At 43.5% G+C, this 20,120-nt stretch overlaps 1 protein-coding gene across 1 annotated transcript in view; it reads right to left on the reverse strand.

The window, feature by feature from the left end:
* The window catches only part of LOC126456596 (monocarboxylate transporter 12-like), a 162,829-nt gene that overhangs the window by 48,992 nt on the left and 93,717 nt on the right, over positions 1 to 20,120 (reverse strand). The window contains exons 3-4 of the mRNA XM_050092341.1: positions 10,715 to 10,883; positions 7,996 to 8,160 (exon numbers count right to left, since the gene is read on the reverse strand). Of these exons, the coding sequence (XP_049948298.1) occupies positions 7,996 to 8,160; positions 10,715 to 10,883 (334 nt within the window). The remainder of the gene's footprint in view (positions 1 to 7,995; positions 8,161 to 10,714; positions 10,884 to 20,120) is intronic.

Raw genomic sequence — 20,120 nt, forward strand, 5'->3', positions numbered from 1 at the left:
ATTGGTGATCACGCAGTACATAGTTAAGGAATTCTGCTATCTAGGCAGCAAAATAATCCATGACAGAAAGAGAAAGGAGGACATTAAAACCAAACCAGCACTGGCAGAAAGGGCATTCCTGGCTGACAGAACTCTATTAGTATCAAGAAGAAATTTCTGAGAATGTACATTTGGAAAACAGCAATTGTGTGGTACTGATATTTGGATTATGGGAAAACAAGAAGAGATGAAAATCCTAGCATTTGAGATGTGGTGCTACAGAAGAAGTTTGAAAATTAGATGGACTGCTAAAGTCAGGAATGAAGAGATTTTCCAGAGAATTGGCGAGGAAGTATATATGGAAAACACTAACAAGAAGAAGGGACAGGATGGTAGGACATCTTTTAAAACTTCAGAGAATAATATCTATGGTATTACAGGGAGCTTAGTGGGTAAAAGCTCTAGAGGAAGATAGAGACTGGACTTTATCCAGCCAGTAGTAGAGGACGTATGTTGTAAGCGCTTCTGTGAGATGAAGAGTTTGACACAGGGAAGGAATTCGTGGCGGGCCGCATCAAATCAGTCATGAAGTTTGATGACTAAAAAACAAAAAACACAAAACCATTGTCTCAACGAATGCTAACAGAGTACTGCAAGATCCAAAGAAAAACCGTTTCATTTGACACGTTGAAGCAATGGAGAGGCGATTCGGTCACGGATCGTTGCATGTGACGAAATCTGACCCCATCAGTTTGAGCTGGAAACGAACCTGGAGTGGCGCCACCCGCAATCATAAAAAATAACAAATTCAATCTAGTGTCCCCCGGTCGTGAAGTCATGTTGACACTCTTATGGGATAGTGAGGTTGTCATCCATGGATGTGTTAGTAAGAGAGTCAACCATTAATTCAGAGGCATATGTGAAGACTGGGAACAAACTCATGAACCGTTTCCGAGTCGTTTGATCTCACAAAAATAAAAAAAAGAAATCTTGCACCAGTAGCACAGCGCACCCCTCAAACAAGTCTGAGAATCCAAGAACACATCGTCATTATCTAATCCACTCTATAGCCCAGATCTGGCACCCTCGGATTTCTACAAGTTTGGGCTACATAAGGATTACACACATGAGACTTACTTTGAAAATTATGAGTGCGTAATTCATGCAGTCGAATCATGGCTTCGAACACAGGACAAGAATTTTTACCAACTCAGAATGCATGCTCTTACAGAACGCTAGCGTAACGGCACAGAATGGGATGGGATGGCGGCTGTGTAGAATAATAGCACACAGAGGAGATATGTTGATTGATAGTGTCACCAAATAATAGCTCTTAATAATAAACATACTCTGAGAAAAAAATGTGTGGATATACTTTTTAAACTACTCTCACATACACTGATAAGTCAAAACATTATGACCACTGCCCACGGCGACATTAGTTACCACCTGGTGGCGTTTTCGGTTACATGACGCGGTAATAAAACAATGTAAGATGAGCAGACACGGACGGGGGACCACCCTAGCGAAGATATGGGCTGCAAAAGGGGAAATCCATTGAGATAAGCGACATTAACAAAGGGCAGATCGTTATTACACAGAGCCTGTAAACGAGTGTTTCGGAAACGGCGAACTTGGTCGAATGTTCATTTGCTACTGTCGTGAGCATCTACGGAAGTTGGAAGGACACTGAAACTACCACTAGGCGCTAAATGGTTGTACGACCACGACTCTTCACAGAACGTGATGTTCGGAGGCTTGTCTTCTCAATAAAGTAGGACTGATGACGATCTGTGTTACCTCTGCCGAAAGAGCACAATGCTGGTGCACGCAAAAGTGTTTCGGAGCACAGCGTTCATCGTACGTTGTTCAACATGGAGCTCCGCAGCGGACCACCCCTACGAGTTCACATGTTGACGCTTCAACATCGTCAGTTACGACTGCAGTGGGCATGGGACCATCGGGTTTCAGCCGTCGATCAATGGAAGCGTGTCGGCTCTTCGGTGAATGACATGTTTACTACACTAGGTCGATCGCCATCTCCACATACGCCATCATCGAGGTGAATGGCGGCTCGAAGAGTGCAGCGCACCATGGACCCAGGCTGGTGGGAGCAGTATTATGCTGTGGGAGACGTTCTCCGGCGCTTGCATGGGACTTGGGGTGGTAGTCGAAGAGAAGCTGAAAGTTGCAAACCGCCAGCATCCCTTCATATCTGATGTCTTCCCTGACCGCGACCTCATCTTTCAGCAGTGTAACTGTCCGTATCTCGGAGCCAGATCCGTGCTACAGTGGTTTGAGGAGCATTGTGGTGAACTGAAGTTGCTGCTTCGGCGGCCAAATTAGAGTTATGTAAATCTCGGCATTTCAGTGGTCCGTTTTTAGGCGATTTACATGGCCTGTGCGTACATGTCTAACGCCACATACCTCCACAACCCCACCAACAAACTGTCGGATCCCTGCAGTCGGACAAACAAGCTATTAAGCAAGTGGTCAAAAGGTTTTGAGTCATCAGTGTATGGTACGAACAAACGACTTGCCTGTCGTGCTGGAGGAGGTACCATTCCATTCGTAACGGAACACCAACTTGTTTCCCGCAAAACGTAAGAGGACACCTACACACATATTTAATGGGCAACGGATTGGTCGGTGAGCTCCAGTAAGTTGGACAGCTCGTTCCTGCGATCTTAATCCTATGGATTTTTGGTTGTGGGCACTTGAAATGTTTGGTGCCAGCAAGCACTAGAGACTCCCATCATGGCGTCGGCCAGAAGCACACCTTACTATTGGCACCATACTGAACACCTTTCATCGATGTTCTACAGGTGCAAGTTGCATGTAACATGTAGCCAATTCTATTAGAAGCTCTACCGTTTCACAGCAACAGAAAAATATATTCCCGTTTATTTACTTATTTGTTTACTGCTTTCTGAAGGTCGTTCGTTATACGAAACAATTTGCAGTTGATGAGATATTTTTAAAGTAGGTAAGGTGAATAAGTGTTCATAGCTGTTAAGGTATGCATTTCAGTACCACATTTACCGGACATTTTTCCATGATTTAGCCCACACTACCACCTCTCAAAATATGGAGTACTTTTTTTCAACGTCCTGTGTACATACGGATGTCCCATTTACGACGGTGAGTCATATGAAAATCTTAAATAGTTTTCTAAATATTATTTATTGTGCAGCAGTGGTACAAAGCTGTATCACTTTCCAACATAATCTCCCCCACGCTCAATGCAAGCCCTCCAGCGCTTACAAAGTGCATAAATTCCTTTAGAAAAAAATTCTTCTGGTAGTCCGCGCAACCACTCATGCACCGCGTGGGGTACCTCTTCATCAGAACGGAACTTCTTTCTTCCCATTGCGCCTTTGAGTGGTCCAAATATATGGAAATCACTTGGGGCAAGGTCTGGTGAGTATGGTGGATGAGGAAGACACTCAAAATGCAGGTGTGTGATTTTTGCAACTGTTGTACGGGCAGTGTGGGGCCTTGCATTGTCATGTTGCAAGAGAACACCAGCTGACAGCAATCCACGTCGCTTTGATTTGATAGCAGGCCGCAGATGATTTTTTAGGAGATCTGTGTATGATGCGCTGGTGACAGTGGTCCCTCTAGGCATGTAATGCTCCAAATGACGCCTTTTTCGTCCCAAAAGAGAGTCGGTATAACCTTCCCTGCTGATTGTTCTGTTCGAAACTTCTTTGGTTTTGGTGATGAGGAATGGTGCCATTCCTTGCTCGCTCTCTTCGTTTCCGGTTGGTGGAGGTGAACCCAAGTTTCGTCCCCAGTAACGATTCTTGCAAGGAAGCCATCACCATCTCGTTCAAAGCGCCGAAGAAGTTCTTCACAAGCATTAACACGTCGTTCTGTCATTGCAGGAATCAACTGCCGTGGCACCCATCTTGCAGACACTTTGTGAAACTGGAGCACATCATGCGCAATGTGGTGTGCTGATCCATGACTAATCTGAAAACATGTTGCAATGTCATTCAGTGTCACTCGGCGGTTTTCATTCACTATGACTTCAGCTGCTGCAATGTTCTGTGGAGTCACAACTCGTTGTGCCTGACCTGGACGAGGAGCATCTTCCACTGAAGTCACACAATTTGCAAACTTCCTACTCCATTCGTAGACTTGCTGCTGTGACAAACATGCATCACCGTGTTGAATCTTTATTCGTCAATGAATTTTAATAGGTTTCACATCTTCACCACGCAAAAACCGAATAACAGAACGCTGTTCTTCCCTGGTGCAAGTCGCAAGTGGGGCAGCTGTCTTTATACTGATACTGCGACGGTATGTGTGCATCTGCACTATGCTGCCACCCACAGGCCATTCTGCACGCTGTTTGTAGCACGATTAACAAATTACAGGATAACGGCGCGAAATTTCAATTTGTAATTATTAATTTAAGGTTTTCATTTGACTCACCCTCGTACGTTGACTAGCCCAAATAACTTTAGCAGTAGCAATAGAAAGAATATGAAACCAAATGTCGTTTAGCTACAGGGGAAGCATTAACCAGAATGACTGCCTTTCTTGAGTCTTTATTCCTTACGAAGATGTGAATGCAAATACGTCTTTAGTTCTGCTCAAACACGTATCACGGAATACCATTAACCTAAATGTTACTTTATTAAATAGGTAAAACAAAACTGACTTTCACTTCCCTGTACTAGCACGGAGTGCATGAATCTTAGATAATGTAAGTAGGTATAGATATTACTTAACCACGTAGAAAGTAGTTTACAAGAACAGTAACTGCAAGTGTTTACAATACGGGCACATACAGTACAGTACTGAAGCTATTTTAAATGTATGCCTTCCCTTTGGTGTGAATTCTCCATGTGTTTCCGATTGTTTACCGTCGACTATGGCTCCTATTCATTATTTACATGGTAGTGCTACTACTTTAATGAGTGGGAAAAAGCAAAGTGGCACCTGTGATCTGTAGCGAACGAGATTCAGAAGGGAGAAATACGGACATACAGCAGTATCGAGAAGAAGATAAAAGTAAACTGAAATAAGGAAAAGTAATAATTTTAAATTATCAACTACAATGAGGCGAAAAAAGTCATGGGATAGCGATCTGCCCATGTACAGACGGTGGTAGTATCGCGTACACATGGTTCAAAAGGGCAGTGCATTGGTGGAGCAGCTATCTGTATTCAGGTGATTCACGTGGAAAGGCTTCCGACTTGATTATGGCCGCACGACGGTATTAACTGAACGCGGAATGTTAGTTGGAGCTAGAGGCATGGGGCAATCAGTTTCGGAAATCGTTAGGGAATTCAGTATTACGAGGTTCACAGTGTCAAGAGAATTTAGAGAATACCAAGTTCCAGGCATTACCTCTCACTAATGACAACGCGGTGACCGATGGCATTCGGTTAACGACCGAGAACAACGGCGTTCGCGTAGAGTTGTCAGTACCACCAAACTAGCAAAACTACGTCAAATAACCGCAGAAATCAATTTAGGACGTACGACGAAGGTATCCAAGACAGGGTGGCGAAATTTGAAGTTAATGGGCTATGGCAGCCGACCACAGGCGCGAGAGTCTTTGTTAATTGCACGGCATAGCCTATAACACCTTTCCTACCTTCGTGACCATATCGGTCGGACCCTACACGGGATGAATCCCGATTTCTACATCTACACCTACATCTACATCTACATGGATACTCTGCAAATCAGGTTTAAGTGCCTGGCAGAGGGTTCATCGAACCACCTTCACAATTCTCTATTATTCCAATCTCGTATAGCGCGCGGAAAAAATGAACACCTATATCTTTCCGTACGAGCTATGATTTCCTTTATTTTATGGTGGTGATCGTTCATCCCTATGTAGGTCGGTGTCAACAAAATATTTTCGCATTCGGAGGAGAAAGTTGGTGATTGGAATTTCGTGAGAAGATTCCGTCGCAACGAAAAAGCCTTTCTTGTAATGATTTCCAGTCCAAATCCTGTATCATTTCTGTGACACTCTCTCCCATATTTCGCGATAATACGAAACGTGCTGCCTTTCTTTAAACTTTTTCGATGTACTCCGTCAGGCCTATCTGGTAAGGATCCCACACCGCACAGCAATATTCTAAAAGAGGACGGACAAGCGTAGTGTAGGCAGTCTCCTTAGTAAGTCTGTTACATTTTCTAAGTGTCCTGCCAAAAAAACGCAGTCTTCGGTTAGCCTTCCCCACAATATTTTCTATGTGTTCCTTCCAATTTCAGTTGTTCGTAACTGTAATACCTAGCTATTTAGTTGAATTTACGGGTTTTAGATTAGACTGATTTATCGTGTAACCGAAGTTTAACGAGTTCCTTTTAGCGCCCATGTGGATGACCTCCCACTTTTTGTTATTTAGGGTCAACTGCCACTTTTCGCACCAGTCAGATATCTTTTCTAAATCGGTTTGCAGTTTGCTTTGATCTTCTGATTACTTTATTAGTCGATAAACGACAGCGTCATCTGCAAGCGACCGAAGATGGCTGCTCAGATTGTCCCCCAAATCGTTTATATAGATGAGGAACAGCATAGGGCCTATAACATTACCTTAGGGAACGCCAGAAATTACTACTGTTTTACTCTACGACTTTCCGTCAATTACTACGAACTGTGACCTCTGTGACAGGAAATCACGGATCCAGTCACCTAAATGAGACGATATTTCGTAAGCATGCAATTTCACTAAGAGCCACTTGTGTGGTACAGTGTCAAAAGCTTTTTTCAGTTGGTAAGAGCTGATGGTGGGGTTCGAGTGCAGCGCAGACCCCACGAAGCCACGGACGTAAGTTTCTTGATGCAATAGTTTACCAACAGCCGTATGTATTGTAGAAATTTATTTTATTTTATGAATTTCTATGTGCTACCAGTTTCGGTATTACATTGATGCCATCTTCAGGCCCCACTCGTCATAGTCGTAAAATCGTTATACACGGAAGGAGCCATATAACAGTTCTTGGTGGCTTGAGTCTGTGTCGCCTGGCTGTTGGTAAACTATTGCATCAAGAAGTTCCTGCCAGCCGTCGTCCCACGATCCATAATGGATCAACGAAGACGGACGTAAGTTGTCAAGAAGGCATTTTGTAAGCTGGTGGTGGCTCCATAATGTTGTGCGCTCTGTTTACATGGAATGGACAGGGCACTACGGTCAGACTGAACCGATCATTGGCTGACTATGGTTATGTTCGGCTACTTGGAGACCATTTTCAGCCATTCATTGACCTCATGTTCCCGAACAACGATGGAATTTTTGTGGATGACAATGCTCCATGCCACCGGGCCGCAGTTGTTTGCGGTTCGTTCGAAGAATACTCTGGACAGTTCGAGCGAATAGTTTGGCTACCCAGATCGCTCCACACAGCCAGCCACTGTGGCCGAGCGGTTCTAGGCGCTTCAGTCGGAAACCGCGGTGCTGCTTCGGTCGTAGGTTCGAATCCTGCCTCGGGCATGGATGTGTGTGATGTCCTTAGGTTAGTTAGGTTTAAGTGGTTCTAAGTGTAGGGGACTGATGACCTCAGATGTTAAGAAGTCCAATAGTGCTTAGAGCCATTTCAACCATTTTTTCTCGCTCCACACGAATCCCATTGAAGATTTATGGTACGTAATCGAGAGGTCAATTCGTGCACAAAATACTGTACCGGCAACACTTTCGCAATTGTGATGGCTACAGAGGCAGCATGACTCAATATTTATATAGGGCACTTCCAACAACTTGTTGAGTCCATGCCGGGTCGAGGTTGTACAATGCGCCGGCAAAAAGAATGTCCGACACGATATTAGGAGGAATCCAATGAGTTTTGTCATCTCAGTGTATAGATTTAGGAGTACCAAACGTTACTACAAAGGCAATAATTGAAAATCTATAACAAAATAGTGAGATTCATACTGTGATGTTTATTGGCCATTGATATGGTGTAGATGAGAGCAAAACAAACAAAATTGCTGCAAACCTCTCCATGACGGCAGAGGCTTAGACGCGGCACGTTGTGCACAGAGCGACTCACCCGACGGCCTCCCGGTAGAGCACGGAGAAGAGCGCGATGCCGACTCCGGCGCCAGCCTGCACCACCATCTCGACGAACTCGCGGCGCCGCCTGAAGTAGTGGCCCAGTGTCAGCGACGCCGTCTCTCGCACCAGGCCGCTAGACATGCCCAGCAGAACGCCGTAGCTGCAACACATCAACGCGACGTCACCAGGTACTTCACTAGATATTCTGAAGAACAGTGTGCTCCAGACTGTAAGACAAGTCCTCGACATCAACTGTTCAACAAGTATTACACTACTGACCATAAAAATTGCTACACCACGAAGATGTACTACAGACGCGAAATTTAACCGACAGGAAGAAGATGCTGTGATATGCAAATCATTAGCTATCCAGAACATTCACACAAGATAGGCGCCGGTGGCGACGCCTACAACGTGCTGACATGAGGAAAGTTTCCTACCGATTTCTCATACACAAACAGCACTTGACCGGCGTTGCCTGGTGAAACGTTGTTGTGATGCCTCGTGTAAGGAGAAGAAATGCGTACCGTCACGTTTCCGACTTTTATAAAGGCCGGATTGTAGCCTATCACGATTGCGGTTTATCGTATAGCGACATTGCTGCTCGCGTTCGTCGAGATCCAATGACTGTTAGCAGAATATGAATCGGTGGGTTCAGGAGGGTAATACGGAACGCCGTGCTGGATCCCGACGGCTTCGTATCACTAGCAGTCGAGATGACAGGCATCTTATCCGCATGGCTGTAACGGATCGTACAGCCACGTCCCGATCCCTGAGTCAACAGATGGGGACGTTTGCAAGACAGCAACCATCTGCACGAACACTTCGACGACGTTTGCAGCAGCATGGGCTATCAGCTCGAAGACCATGGCTGCGATTCCCCTTGACGCTGCATCGCAAACAGGAGCGCCTGCGATGGTGTACTCAACGACGAACCTGGCTGCACGAATGCCAAAACGTCATTTTTTCGGATGAATCCAAGTTCTGTTTCCAGCATCATGATGGTCGCATCCGTGTTTGGCGACATCGCGGTGAACGCACATTGAAAGCGTGTATCCACTGATTCCATATTCTGCTAACAGTCATTGGATCTCGACGAACGCGAGCAGCAATGTCGCGATACGATAAACCTCAATCGCCACAGACTACAATCAAAGTCGGAAACGTGATGGTACGCATTTCTCCTCCTTACACGAGGCGTCACAACAACGTTTCACCAGGCAGCGCTGGTCAACTGTTGTTTGTGTATGAGAAATCGGTTGGAAACTTTCCTCATGCCAACACGTTGTAGGTGTCGCCACCGGCGCCAACCTTGTGTGAATGCTCTGAAAAACTAATCATTTGCATATCACAGCACCTTCTTCCTGTCGGTTAAATTTCGCGTCTGTAGCACGTCACCTTCGTCGTGTAGCAATTTTAATGGCCAGTAGTGTAGATGAATACTATCGCCAAGAGTATTTCTTTGTGAGAAGTAGAGAAGTGTGATCTGTTCAGTCCTCTGGCCACAACTTGGTGTCATTAAAACAGAATGAACAACTGTAAGTTAAAAGTGAGACATTGCTGGCTAGAGGAGCTTTGTAATCTTGAAATGTGATGGCACCCCACACGTCGGCTGCCTGGTGGATAACTAACAAGTCCTGGTGACCCATCGCTGCACTTCCGTCCCGTAACTCCCTTAGGCGGAGATGAAATCATAGCTGATTTGGTCAGAGTTAGAGATGACACAGCGTAACATTTAACACTCTAACGGTAAGGTTGGGGTTGGATCCGAGCCCAGCGAGTCTGTTTCGTCTATAACTCCCCACTCCCTTTTCTGAGGGCGCCGTGGTTCCAGCTACCCTACCAGCCAGTCGTCCCTAGAACGCTGAGGAGGCCACGTCAGTCTGGTGAGTGACCTGCAGCTACCCTCTCTATCCGAAACCCACATTACCCGCGCTCGGGTTGGATCCGACCTCACCTTACTGTTTACGTCACACTTATTAGTTTCTTTTGTGGGGAGGATTCAACCCCATTTTGATGTTTATATTACATCTAACTTTTGTTTTCTCTTCTAGTATCTTACTAAAATGGCGCATCAACTCCTTAGAACTCCTGAGGAGATATACAACGAGTTTCTCCAACAGGAGGCTGAGCCAGAGGATGTCGACAATATCGATGCAGAAAACTGTTCAGAAACCACCTATTACATTATGTGTACAAAGACATTTATTATTGAGAACTTTATGCTGACACCATAATTATTTTCTACAAGTAGTAAGAGATGTTTCTCATTTAGTTCTTATCTTTAGAAATTCTAAAGCACTCAAGTTCCTAGTTGATGACTGAATCTACTGATTTTTACTATGTTTTCAAAAATTTTATACAGAATATTTGTATTAAGGTATTTTTTTGCGATCAAGTTCCTATTTTTTCCAAAGTACTTTATATTCTTACTTATTAACTATAGAAATAATAAAAAAAGTGTTATAACAAATATTATATGTGTTTAATTGATAATAAAACTTTTTCCAATTATTCATTTTTTATTTTACCCTGAAAAATCGATATTTGGAGGGTGGGGTCTGATCCAACCACACCTTACCGTTTATGTCATGAAACTTCACCATACCGCTAGAGGGTTAAGTATGCCTGTGCCATGGTAGCAGAGAAAAAGTCCTCTTTACAAATTGAATGAAGTTAAAGTACTAAGAGCTTGCTAGGAGGTGGGGACATACCTGAGCAGCAGCTGGTGCAGCTGCGTGGCAAAGGACGCGAAGAGGCAGGCCAGCGCCATGACGAGCCCGGCCAACATGGCGGTCAGCCGCGTCCACTTGCGCCTGCACAGAGACACCGCCAGGGGCGCTGCCAGCAGCCACGAGGACGTGCTCAGAGCGCCCAGCCACGCTGAAACAGCGAGGCACTCCACAGCTCAGCAAGTGATTGGGCACAGGTGGGGCGGTTAGAGAACTCTAGCGTTTAATTCTGACTGTGTAGCGTCTGCCAGAAGCAAATATCTGTTCGAGTAAATAGCAAATCCTGAACGTGGTTCGCCAAAAAAAAAAAAAAAAAAAAAAAAAATGTCACTGTTATTTTAGTCGTAATGATCTAAAACCGGTGCAATATGTGATTTCTTTTTTGTGTGTGCCCACTAATGTGTCGGACTGGTATGCTTTTCTACCTTCATTGTAAAAGACATTTCAGATAAAGTGTCTTCCTCTGTAACTTAGGTGTAAAGAGTACTTAATTAGACGGGCAAATGTAAGAAAGTTACTTTTTCCACAGAATTTTGAACATAGTATATTTACATATTTTCCAGAGAGTTATAGCGACTTTGCACAATTTTTTAAACACAACATAATTTTTCTGTAACTTGTTGCCAGTGCTATATTCAAAAATAGTGGAGTGAGTTACATAAAGATCCTATAAGCTGAAACATGGCTCAGACTACTGCACATGTAGATTTGCCTTCTTGCATTGGCTGTCCTACATCTACATTTATACTCCGCAAGCCACCCAACGGTGTGTTTCTCTGGGCTATTTACCATTGCTCAGTTGACTTCACGGCCAGTATGTTCAATGTCTTGTAACTCAGCATTGAGAATAATTTAATGAAGGGAGTCGACGAAATCGAATTACTGTAGTAAGAAAATTTAAAACAAAACTGCAGAAAGAGTAACGTCTCTTACGTTTATCTACTTAACTAAATGCTCTTTTCGCTTATTACTTTCCTTCCAAAATAAGTATTCCTTTCTATTATTATTTTTTTAAGTTACAGAGAGAAACAACTTATCTGAAAGACCATGTAGATCACTTATCGGTTACTGACATCGTTGAACTGCGGCAGATGGCGCATGCAAATCGTATTGAAATGTAACTGACTCCTCCATTAAATCTAATAGACTCAAATCTACATCGACATCTACATTTATACTCCGCAAGCCACCCAACGGTGTGTGGCGGAGGGCACATTACGTGCCACTGTCATTACCTCCCTTTTCTGTTCCAGTCGCGTATGGGAAGAACGACTGTCTGAAAGCCTCCGTGCGCTCGAATCTCTCTAATTTTACATTCGTGATCTCCTCGGGAGGTATAAGTAGGGGGAAGCAATATATTCGATACCTCATTCAGAAACGCACCCTCTCGAAACCTGGCGAGCAAGCTACACCGCGATGCAGAGCGCCCCTCTTGCAGAGTCTGCCACTTGAGTTTGCTAAACATCTCCGTAACGCTATCACGGTTACCAAATAACCCTGTGACGAAACGCGTCGCTCTTCTTTGGATCTTCTCTATCTCCTCCATCAACCAGATCTGGTACGGATCCCACACTGACGAGCAATACTCAAGTATAGGTCGAACGAGTGTTTTGCAAGCCACCTCATTTGTTGATGGACTACATTTTCTAACGACTCTCCCAATGAATCTCAACCTGGTACCCGCCTTACCAACAATTAATTTTATATGATAATTCCACTTCAAATCATTCCACACGCATACTTCCAGATATTTTTCAGAAATAACTGCTACCAGTGTTTGTTCCACTATCATATAATCATACAATAATGGAGCCTTCTTTCTATGTATTCGCAATACATTACATTTGTCTATGTTAAGGGTCAGTTGCCACCCGCTGCACCAAGTGCCTATCCGCTGCAGATGTTCCTGCATTTCGCTGCAATTTTCTAATGCTGCAACTTCTCTGTATACTACAGCATCATCCGCGAAAAGCCGCATGGAACTTTCGACACTATCTACTAGGTCATTTATATATATTGTGAAAAGCAATGGTCCATAACACTCCTCCGTGGCACGCCAGAGGTTACTTTAACGGGGTCAAGGGAAATAGCATCCACATGGGAGCCCGCATCTAATACTTTCTGGGTCTCATGAACAAATAAAGCGAGTTGGGTCTCACACGATAGCTGTTTCCGGAATCCTTGTTGATTCTTACAGAGTAGATTCTGGGTTTCCAAAAAGGACATGATACTCGAGCAAAAAACATGTTCTAAAATTCTACAACAGATCGACGTCAGAGATATAGGTCTATAGTTTTGCGCATCTGCTCGACGACCCTTCTTGAAGACTGGGACTACCTGTGCTCTTTTCCAATCATTTGGAACCCTCCGTTCCTCTAGAGACTTGCGGTACACGGCTGTTAGAATGAGGGCAAGTTCCTTCGCGTACTCTGTGTGGAATCGAATCGGTATCCCGTCAGGTCCAGTGGACTTTCCTCTGTTGAGTGATTCCAGTTGCTTTTCTATTCCTTGGACACTTATTTCGGTGTCAGCCTTTCTTTCGTTTGTGCGAGGATTTAGAGAAGGAACTGCAGTGCGGTCTTCCTCTGTGAAACAACTTTGGAAAAAGGTGTTCTGTATTTCGGCTTTATGCGTGTCATCCTCTGTTTCAATGCCATCATCATCCCGGAGTGTCTGGATATGCTGTTTCGAGCCACTTACTGATTTAACGTAAGACCAGAACTTCCTAGGATTTTCTGTCAAGTCGGTACATAGAATTTTACTTTCGAATTCACTGAACGCTTCACGCATAGCCCTCCTTACGCTAACTTTGACATCGTTTAGCTTCTGTTTGTCTGAGAGGTTTTGGCTGCGTTTAAACTTGGAGTGAAGCTCTCTTTGCTTTCGCAGTAGTTTCCTAACTTTGTTGTTGAACCACGGTGGGTTTTTCCTGTCCCTCACAGTTTTACTCAGCACGTACCTGTCTAAAACGCATTTTACGATTGCCTTAAACTTTTTCCATAAACATTCACCATTGTCAGTGTCGGAACAGAAATTTTCGTTTTGATCTGTTAGGTAGTCTGAAATCTGCCTTCTATTACTCTTGCTAAACAGATAAACCTTCCTCCCTTTTTTAATATTCCTATTAACTTCCATATTCAGGGATGATGCAACGGCCTTATGATCACTGATTCCCTGTTCTGCACTTACAGAGTCGAAAATTTCGGGTCTGTTTGTTATCAGTAGGTCCAAGATGTTATCTGCACGAGTCCGTTCTCCGTTTAATTGCTCGAGGTAATTTTCGGATAGTGCACTCAGTATAATGTCACTCGATGCTCTGTCCCTACCACCCGTCCTAAACATCTTAGTGTCCCAGTCTATATCTGGTAAATTGAAATCTCCATCTAAGACTATAACATGCTGAGAAAATTTATGTGAAATGTATTCCAAATTTTCTCTCAGTTGTTCTGCCACTAATGCTGCTGAGTCCGGAGGTCGGTAAAAGGAGCCAATTACTAACCTAGCTCGGTTGTTGAGTGTAACCTCCACCCATAATAATTCACAGTAACTATCCACTTCTACTTCACTACAGGATAAACTACTACTAACAGCGACAAACACGCCACCACCGGTTGCATGCAATCTATCCTTTCTAAACACCGTCTGTGCCTTTGTAAAAATTTCAGCAGAATTTATCTCTGGCTTCAGCCAGCTTTTTGTACCTATAACGAGTTCAGCTTCGGTGCTTTCTATAAACGCTTGAAGATCCGGTACTTTACCAATGTAGCTTCAAATGGTTCAAATGGCTCTGAGCACTATGGGACTCAACATCTGTGGTCATCAGTCCCCTTGAACTTAGAACTACTTAAACCTAACTAACCTAGGGACATCACAAACATCCATGCCCGAGGGAGGATTCGAACCTGCGACCGTAGCGGTCACGCGGTTCTGGACAGACGCGCCTAGAACCGCACGGCCACACCGGCCGGCCAATGCAGCTTCGACAGTTTACAATAACAATACCGATTGCTGCTTGGTCCCCGCATGTCCTGACTTTGCCCCGCACCCTTTGAGGCTGTTGCCCTTTTTATACTTGCCCGAGGCCATATAAACTAAAAAACCGCCAAGTCCACGCCACACAACCCCTGCTACCCGTGTAGCCGCTTGCTGTGTGTAGTGGACTCCTGACCTATCCAGCGGAACCCGAAACCCCACCACCCTATGGCACAAGTCGAGGACTCTGCAGCCCACACGGTCGCAAAACCGTCTCAGCCTCTGATTCAGATCCTCCACTCGGTTCTGTACCAAAGGTCCGCAGTCAGTCCTGTCAACGATGCTGCAGATGGTGAGCTCTGCTTTCATCCAGATAGCGAGACTGGCAGTCTTCACCAAATCAGATAGCCTCCGGAAGCCAGAGAGGATTTCCTCTGATCCATAGCGACACACATCATTGGTGCCGACATGAGCGACCACCTGCAGATGGGTGCACCCTGTACCCTTCATGGCATCCGGAAGGACCCTTTCCACATCTGGAATGACTCCCCCCGGTATGCACACGGAGTGCACATTGGTTTTCTTCCCCTCTCTTGCTGCCATATCCCTAAGGGGCCGCATTACGCGCCTGACGTTGGAGCTCCCAACTACCAGTAAGCCTACCCTCTGCAACCGCCCAGATCTTGCAGACTGAGGGGCAACCTCTGGAACGGGACAAGCAGCCATGTCCGGCCGAAGATCAGTATCAGCCTGAGACAGAGCCTGAAACCGGTTCGTCAGACGAACTGGAGAGGCCTTCCGTTCAGCCCTCCGGAATGTCTTTCACCCCCTGCCACACCTCGAGACGACCTCCCACTCTACCGCAGGTGAGGGATCAGCCTCAATGTGGGCAGTATCCCGGGCAGCCACAGTCGTAGTCCGATCGGGGGATGCGTGGGACGAGCTGGCCGTCCCCGACAAACCCCCATCCGGACCCCCACAGTGATGCCCATTGGCAACAGCCCAAGCTGTGTTACCGAAGCCAACACTGCCTGAAGCTGGGAGCAAAGGTATGCCAACCCAGCCTGCATCCGAACACAGCAGTTGCAGTCCCTGTCCATGCTAAAAACTGTTGTGCAAAGAACGTCTGAACTAATCTACAGAGAGCACAAACAAATCGACACAAAATTTAAACGGTTATTAAAATACAAAATTGCCTAGTAAACGCAGTAATGCTGCTTTGCGCACTGCTGACACACTGCTCGGCAGCGGAAGGAGAATACGCGATTTTACACTTTTCAGGTACTAAAACGCGATGCTACAACTCTCAAATACTATAATACGCTCGAAATTTATGAATTAAACAATGCAAGTACCAAAAACACGCAAAGAAATTAAGAATTAAACTATGGAACAAATAAGTGAGCTAGGAGTGTACGACTTTCTGCTGGCAGCTGCTTATCCAACGGCGGCAGAGAGCACACTCGCTGTGACCAACCGACACTGGCCGTTCAAACAAAAACAGAAGACAGACGACTACGCGAATTTACACTATTCAGGTACCAAAACGCGATGCTACAACTCTCAAATGCTATAATTCGCCCGAAATTTATGAATTAAACAATTCAAGTACCAAAAACACGCAAAGAAATTAAGAATTAAACTATGTAACAAATAAGTGAGCGAGGAGTATACGACTTGCTGCCAACAGCTGCTTATCCAACGGCGGCAGGGAGCTTGTCGTACTTATGTAAGAACGTTTTAATAATGTGTAGAATGGCCCCTTTATTAAAAAAATAAGTTAAGAATTTATATAGTCGCATGTTATCTATATAACCTGAAAGAATATCCGAAAGCTGGTGATTAAAGACGAGCTCCATCCAACAAAACATTGTTAAGACCCCTGTACAACTGTAAACCAAGACACATAGGCAGATAGTGGTGTACTTTACTTTGTACTATAATGGTGTCTTCTGTTGATGTTCTCTTTTAACTTACATTCTGCCGCTGAAGCGAAGCTGCCAAACAGTAGAATTGAGAAGATTACTGAGTGATTTTTTGTTAGCATCCATATGTGATTTTACTGTGTTCTTTATCTTACTTTGGATACATCTGTGATGACTTGTACTGATTTTATGTATGGATACAAGCTATTTCACAATCTGGTAATCCGTTTCTAAATGTATAAGGATATGTTTGCTTTGTTTTCAGTACCATCTTAAAATGACCTAAGGTCGAATTGCAGTAACGGATATTGTAAATAAATAGTATACTCAATGGAATGTCTCAAGACATTTAAAAATCCCTAAAGACAGTTGCCTCACAACAACAAAATTCTGTATAATTGTGTACACATAATTTCATTCTTATTTTATCGTGAAATACATAGTTAATAAGTGTATCTTTATAACTCTGTAATGATATGTATTGTATCTTCATTGCTTTCTATAGTCAATCTGATGATGGCTATCCGAAAGCCAGAATGAGTATTTACTCTCCTTCAGGATATTTGAGTTCTGTCGTTGTAACTACATTTCACTTCTTGCTCCTTACCTTCTCCTCCAACGCACAATCCATTGCGCTACTATAAACTTTTGTCCCCTCATCATCGCTTCACACTCCCCCAACCAAAAAAAAAACCTCCATCACTATTCGTCCCTGCTCTTACATAGTATGTAAATACACAGCAATATAATTAAGTTGAATTACACACATACAATAAACTAAAAAAAGAGTATAGGTCAAAGACAAACTAGTAATAAGATTATGTTGGCAACACTACAAAATATAATACATATTTGAAGGATAAAAATAAACAGAAAATAGTGGTGTGCGAAAAAGTGTGCTGTGAAAAACATAAAAAATGCATAGTGCTGCAGAGCAACTAAACATTAGACCACAACTACCAGTGTCTAAAGAGGAAATACATCAACGTTGTGTTAGCAGACGGCATTTCCTGATGTAAGCGAGAAATCAAGCGGAAACCACCGTAAGTAAAAGCCAACATATTGTTAAGAAACAGTTTTTAGATCTTAAAGCAAATGAAAATGCAAATAACTTAATTACAGACCACTGATGACGTTTCACCTCAATAAAAGGAAACGCATCCGGTTGAAAGAAAAAGAGAAACAAAACAAGCATTCTTGTGTAGTTGCAACGATAGAACTAAAATACCCTCAAGATCGTAAGGCAAATACGGACAATGCGCCACAAAAATGACGAATTTAATGAATATTTACTTTGCATCGGAGTGTGGACTGATCTGAAATTTCTTGGCAGATCGTAGCTGTATGCTGGACCAGGACTCAAACCCTGGTATTTTACCTTTCAGAGACAAATGCGTCACAGGACTAGCAGTCCTGGAAGAAAGGATAGACTTTCTCCCAGGAGCGCTAGCCCAGCAAGGTGCGTTGGAGAACTCTCGTTGAGTTTTAGACGAAAGGAGAAAAGTAATACCGGAATTATAACTGTGAGGGCAGAGTGCGGCAAAATACCCAAAATGTGGCCGAAACCCCAATAAGACGGTTAATACCGACAAAACGCCACACAAGGTGGTTTTTGTGGTCGGTGGTTACGAATTTGAAGTTACGAAATGGTGGGCCCAATTTAGCAACGAGACGCAAGAAAACCCGTCATAATTTATTAATAATAGCGCATATAGAGAATTTGAAGGCTAATAATTACGCAAGTAAACAGAGTGACAACGTCATTTCTTTATTAAACCAAAATAATAGAATATTCATCGTAAATATATTGGAGAATAACACTTCTTCAATACCACAAAATTGCCATACAGTAATATAATGGAATAAATTTTAAGGTCGGTGATTAAATGCAACTAATAAACGTAATAATATAATCAACGATAGAAGTAATTGTTAGGATGCAATAATACTTATAATAATAACAAGAGCAGCTACTGAAGTCAACTGGTTTTAACATTAAAACGCAACCTGATTGATGTTGAAGATGTTCTGCTACATAAAAGAGGATGTGATTGGATTCATACCTATTAATTAGAATCAGTATCCCTCTCGAAGCCCTCAAAGTCAGAATCTATATCGGAATCTTCTATGGTAGGTCGTGGTGTGATTTTAATTGTAGGGGACAGTATTGTCTTTTCCGACAAAAGTTCCATGTGTTTTTGTGACAGGTTACTAGTACTGGAAATATATGAACTGGGAAGTTACCAGAAGCCGTTTGAAACAGTCTTCCATTGTTTCTCCGAACACCTTCTGGAAAAGTCTTCACTTTAATATCCTCGTTCCTCGCTTCTTGTGCTTCTTCGGGTAACTGATCGATTGGTACCAAAGCGTGGGCTATTATTTGTGAACAGCGAATCAACGGCTTCTGAACTATAGTGAACATAATGGATACAGCTTAACGAATTTTTTCGCAGTTGCCAGAGTACTTTTGTGGTACTTATTAGTGTTGATTTCATGTCAACCTGAAATGACTTGTAAGATGACGTGAAGCCCTTTTAATGCACTTACGTCCAATGATGTAATGAGAGTAGATGTTTTTCCACCGTTGGTACTCCGTAGCCAGGTTTCGGTCAATATACAGTAAGTCCTAATTTTGAGCTGTACCTCTTCTGAATGATCTTTCTACCATTTCCGTTTCTTGTGCACTGCATGCTCGCCATTCTTTAATCCCAAATTTGTGTAACTAATGCAAATAGCGTTCAAAAAACCTAATCCAAGCATGTAACGGTAATAGTCAAAATCTCAGATTCTGTTCGTTGACTGCTTTTTGTAAAAGATCATTGATGTTACTGAAATCTTTACTAATACTTGCACATAAATAGCATCGATGCAAAGAGTTTGTGGATACGAGCGCGTTGCATACTTTGCCATCGATCATTGTGAACGCCATGTTGTACGAAACCGTGGTTTCTTTTCCACTCATTATAGTTTCAAAGGGAACGAATGACTTTATCTACAAAAACTAAACTAAGTTCCGCCCGAACAGGCCATGAAGGCCAAACGGTACCGACCCTCCGCCATTTATCCTCAGCCCACAGGTGTCACTGGATGCGAATATGGAGGGACATGTGGTCAGCACACAGCTCTCCCGGCAGTACGTCAGTTTACGGGACCGAAGTGACTTTATCTGCTTTTCAAGACGTTGTACCTCACTGACCGTAGTTACTGTGCTTTCATGCAAATATTGATGGTCTACAAAATCGAAGAGACTAAGGTCTACAATTCTTCTAAATCAGATTGCTTCCGCTGATTGTGGATCCACAGAAATAAGTGATAAGCGTACCATCGATATAAAAAATACATTCACATCTGATACGCGCTCATCCTCAAATGTTTGTTTGTATTCAGGTCGTCCAGAACTTCCGTCACAACCCCAGTTGCAAATGAATTGCATGTGGCTACCATTCGTTTGACCCATATTATGAATGATATTCTCTCAGCATAATAAAAAA

This window comes from Schistocerca serialis, chromosome 2 (genome assembly GCF_023864345.2).
Source record: "Schistocerca serialis cubense isolate TAMUIC-IGC-003099 chromosome 2, iqSchSeri2.2, whole genome shotgun sequence".
Lineage (NCBI taxonomy): Eukaryota > Metazoa > Arthropoda > Insecta > Orthoptera > Acrididae > Schistocerca > Schistocerca serialis.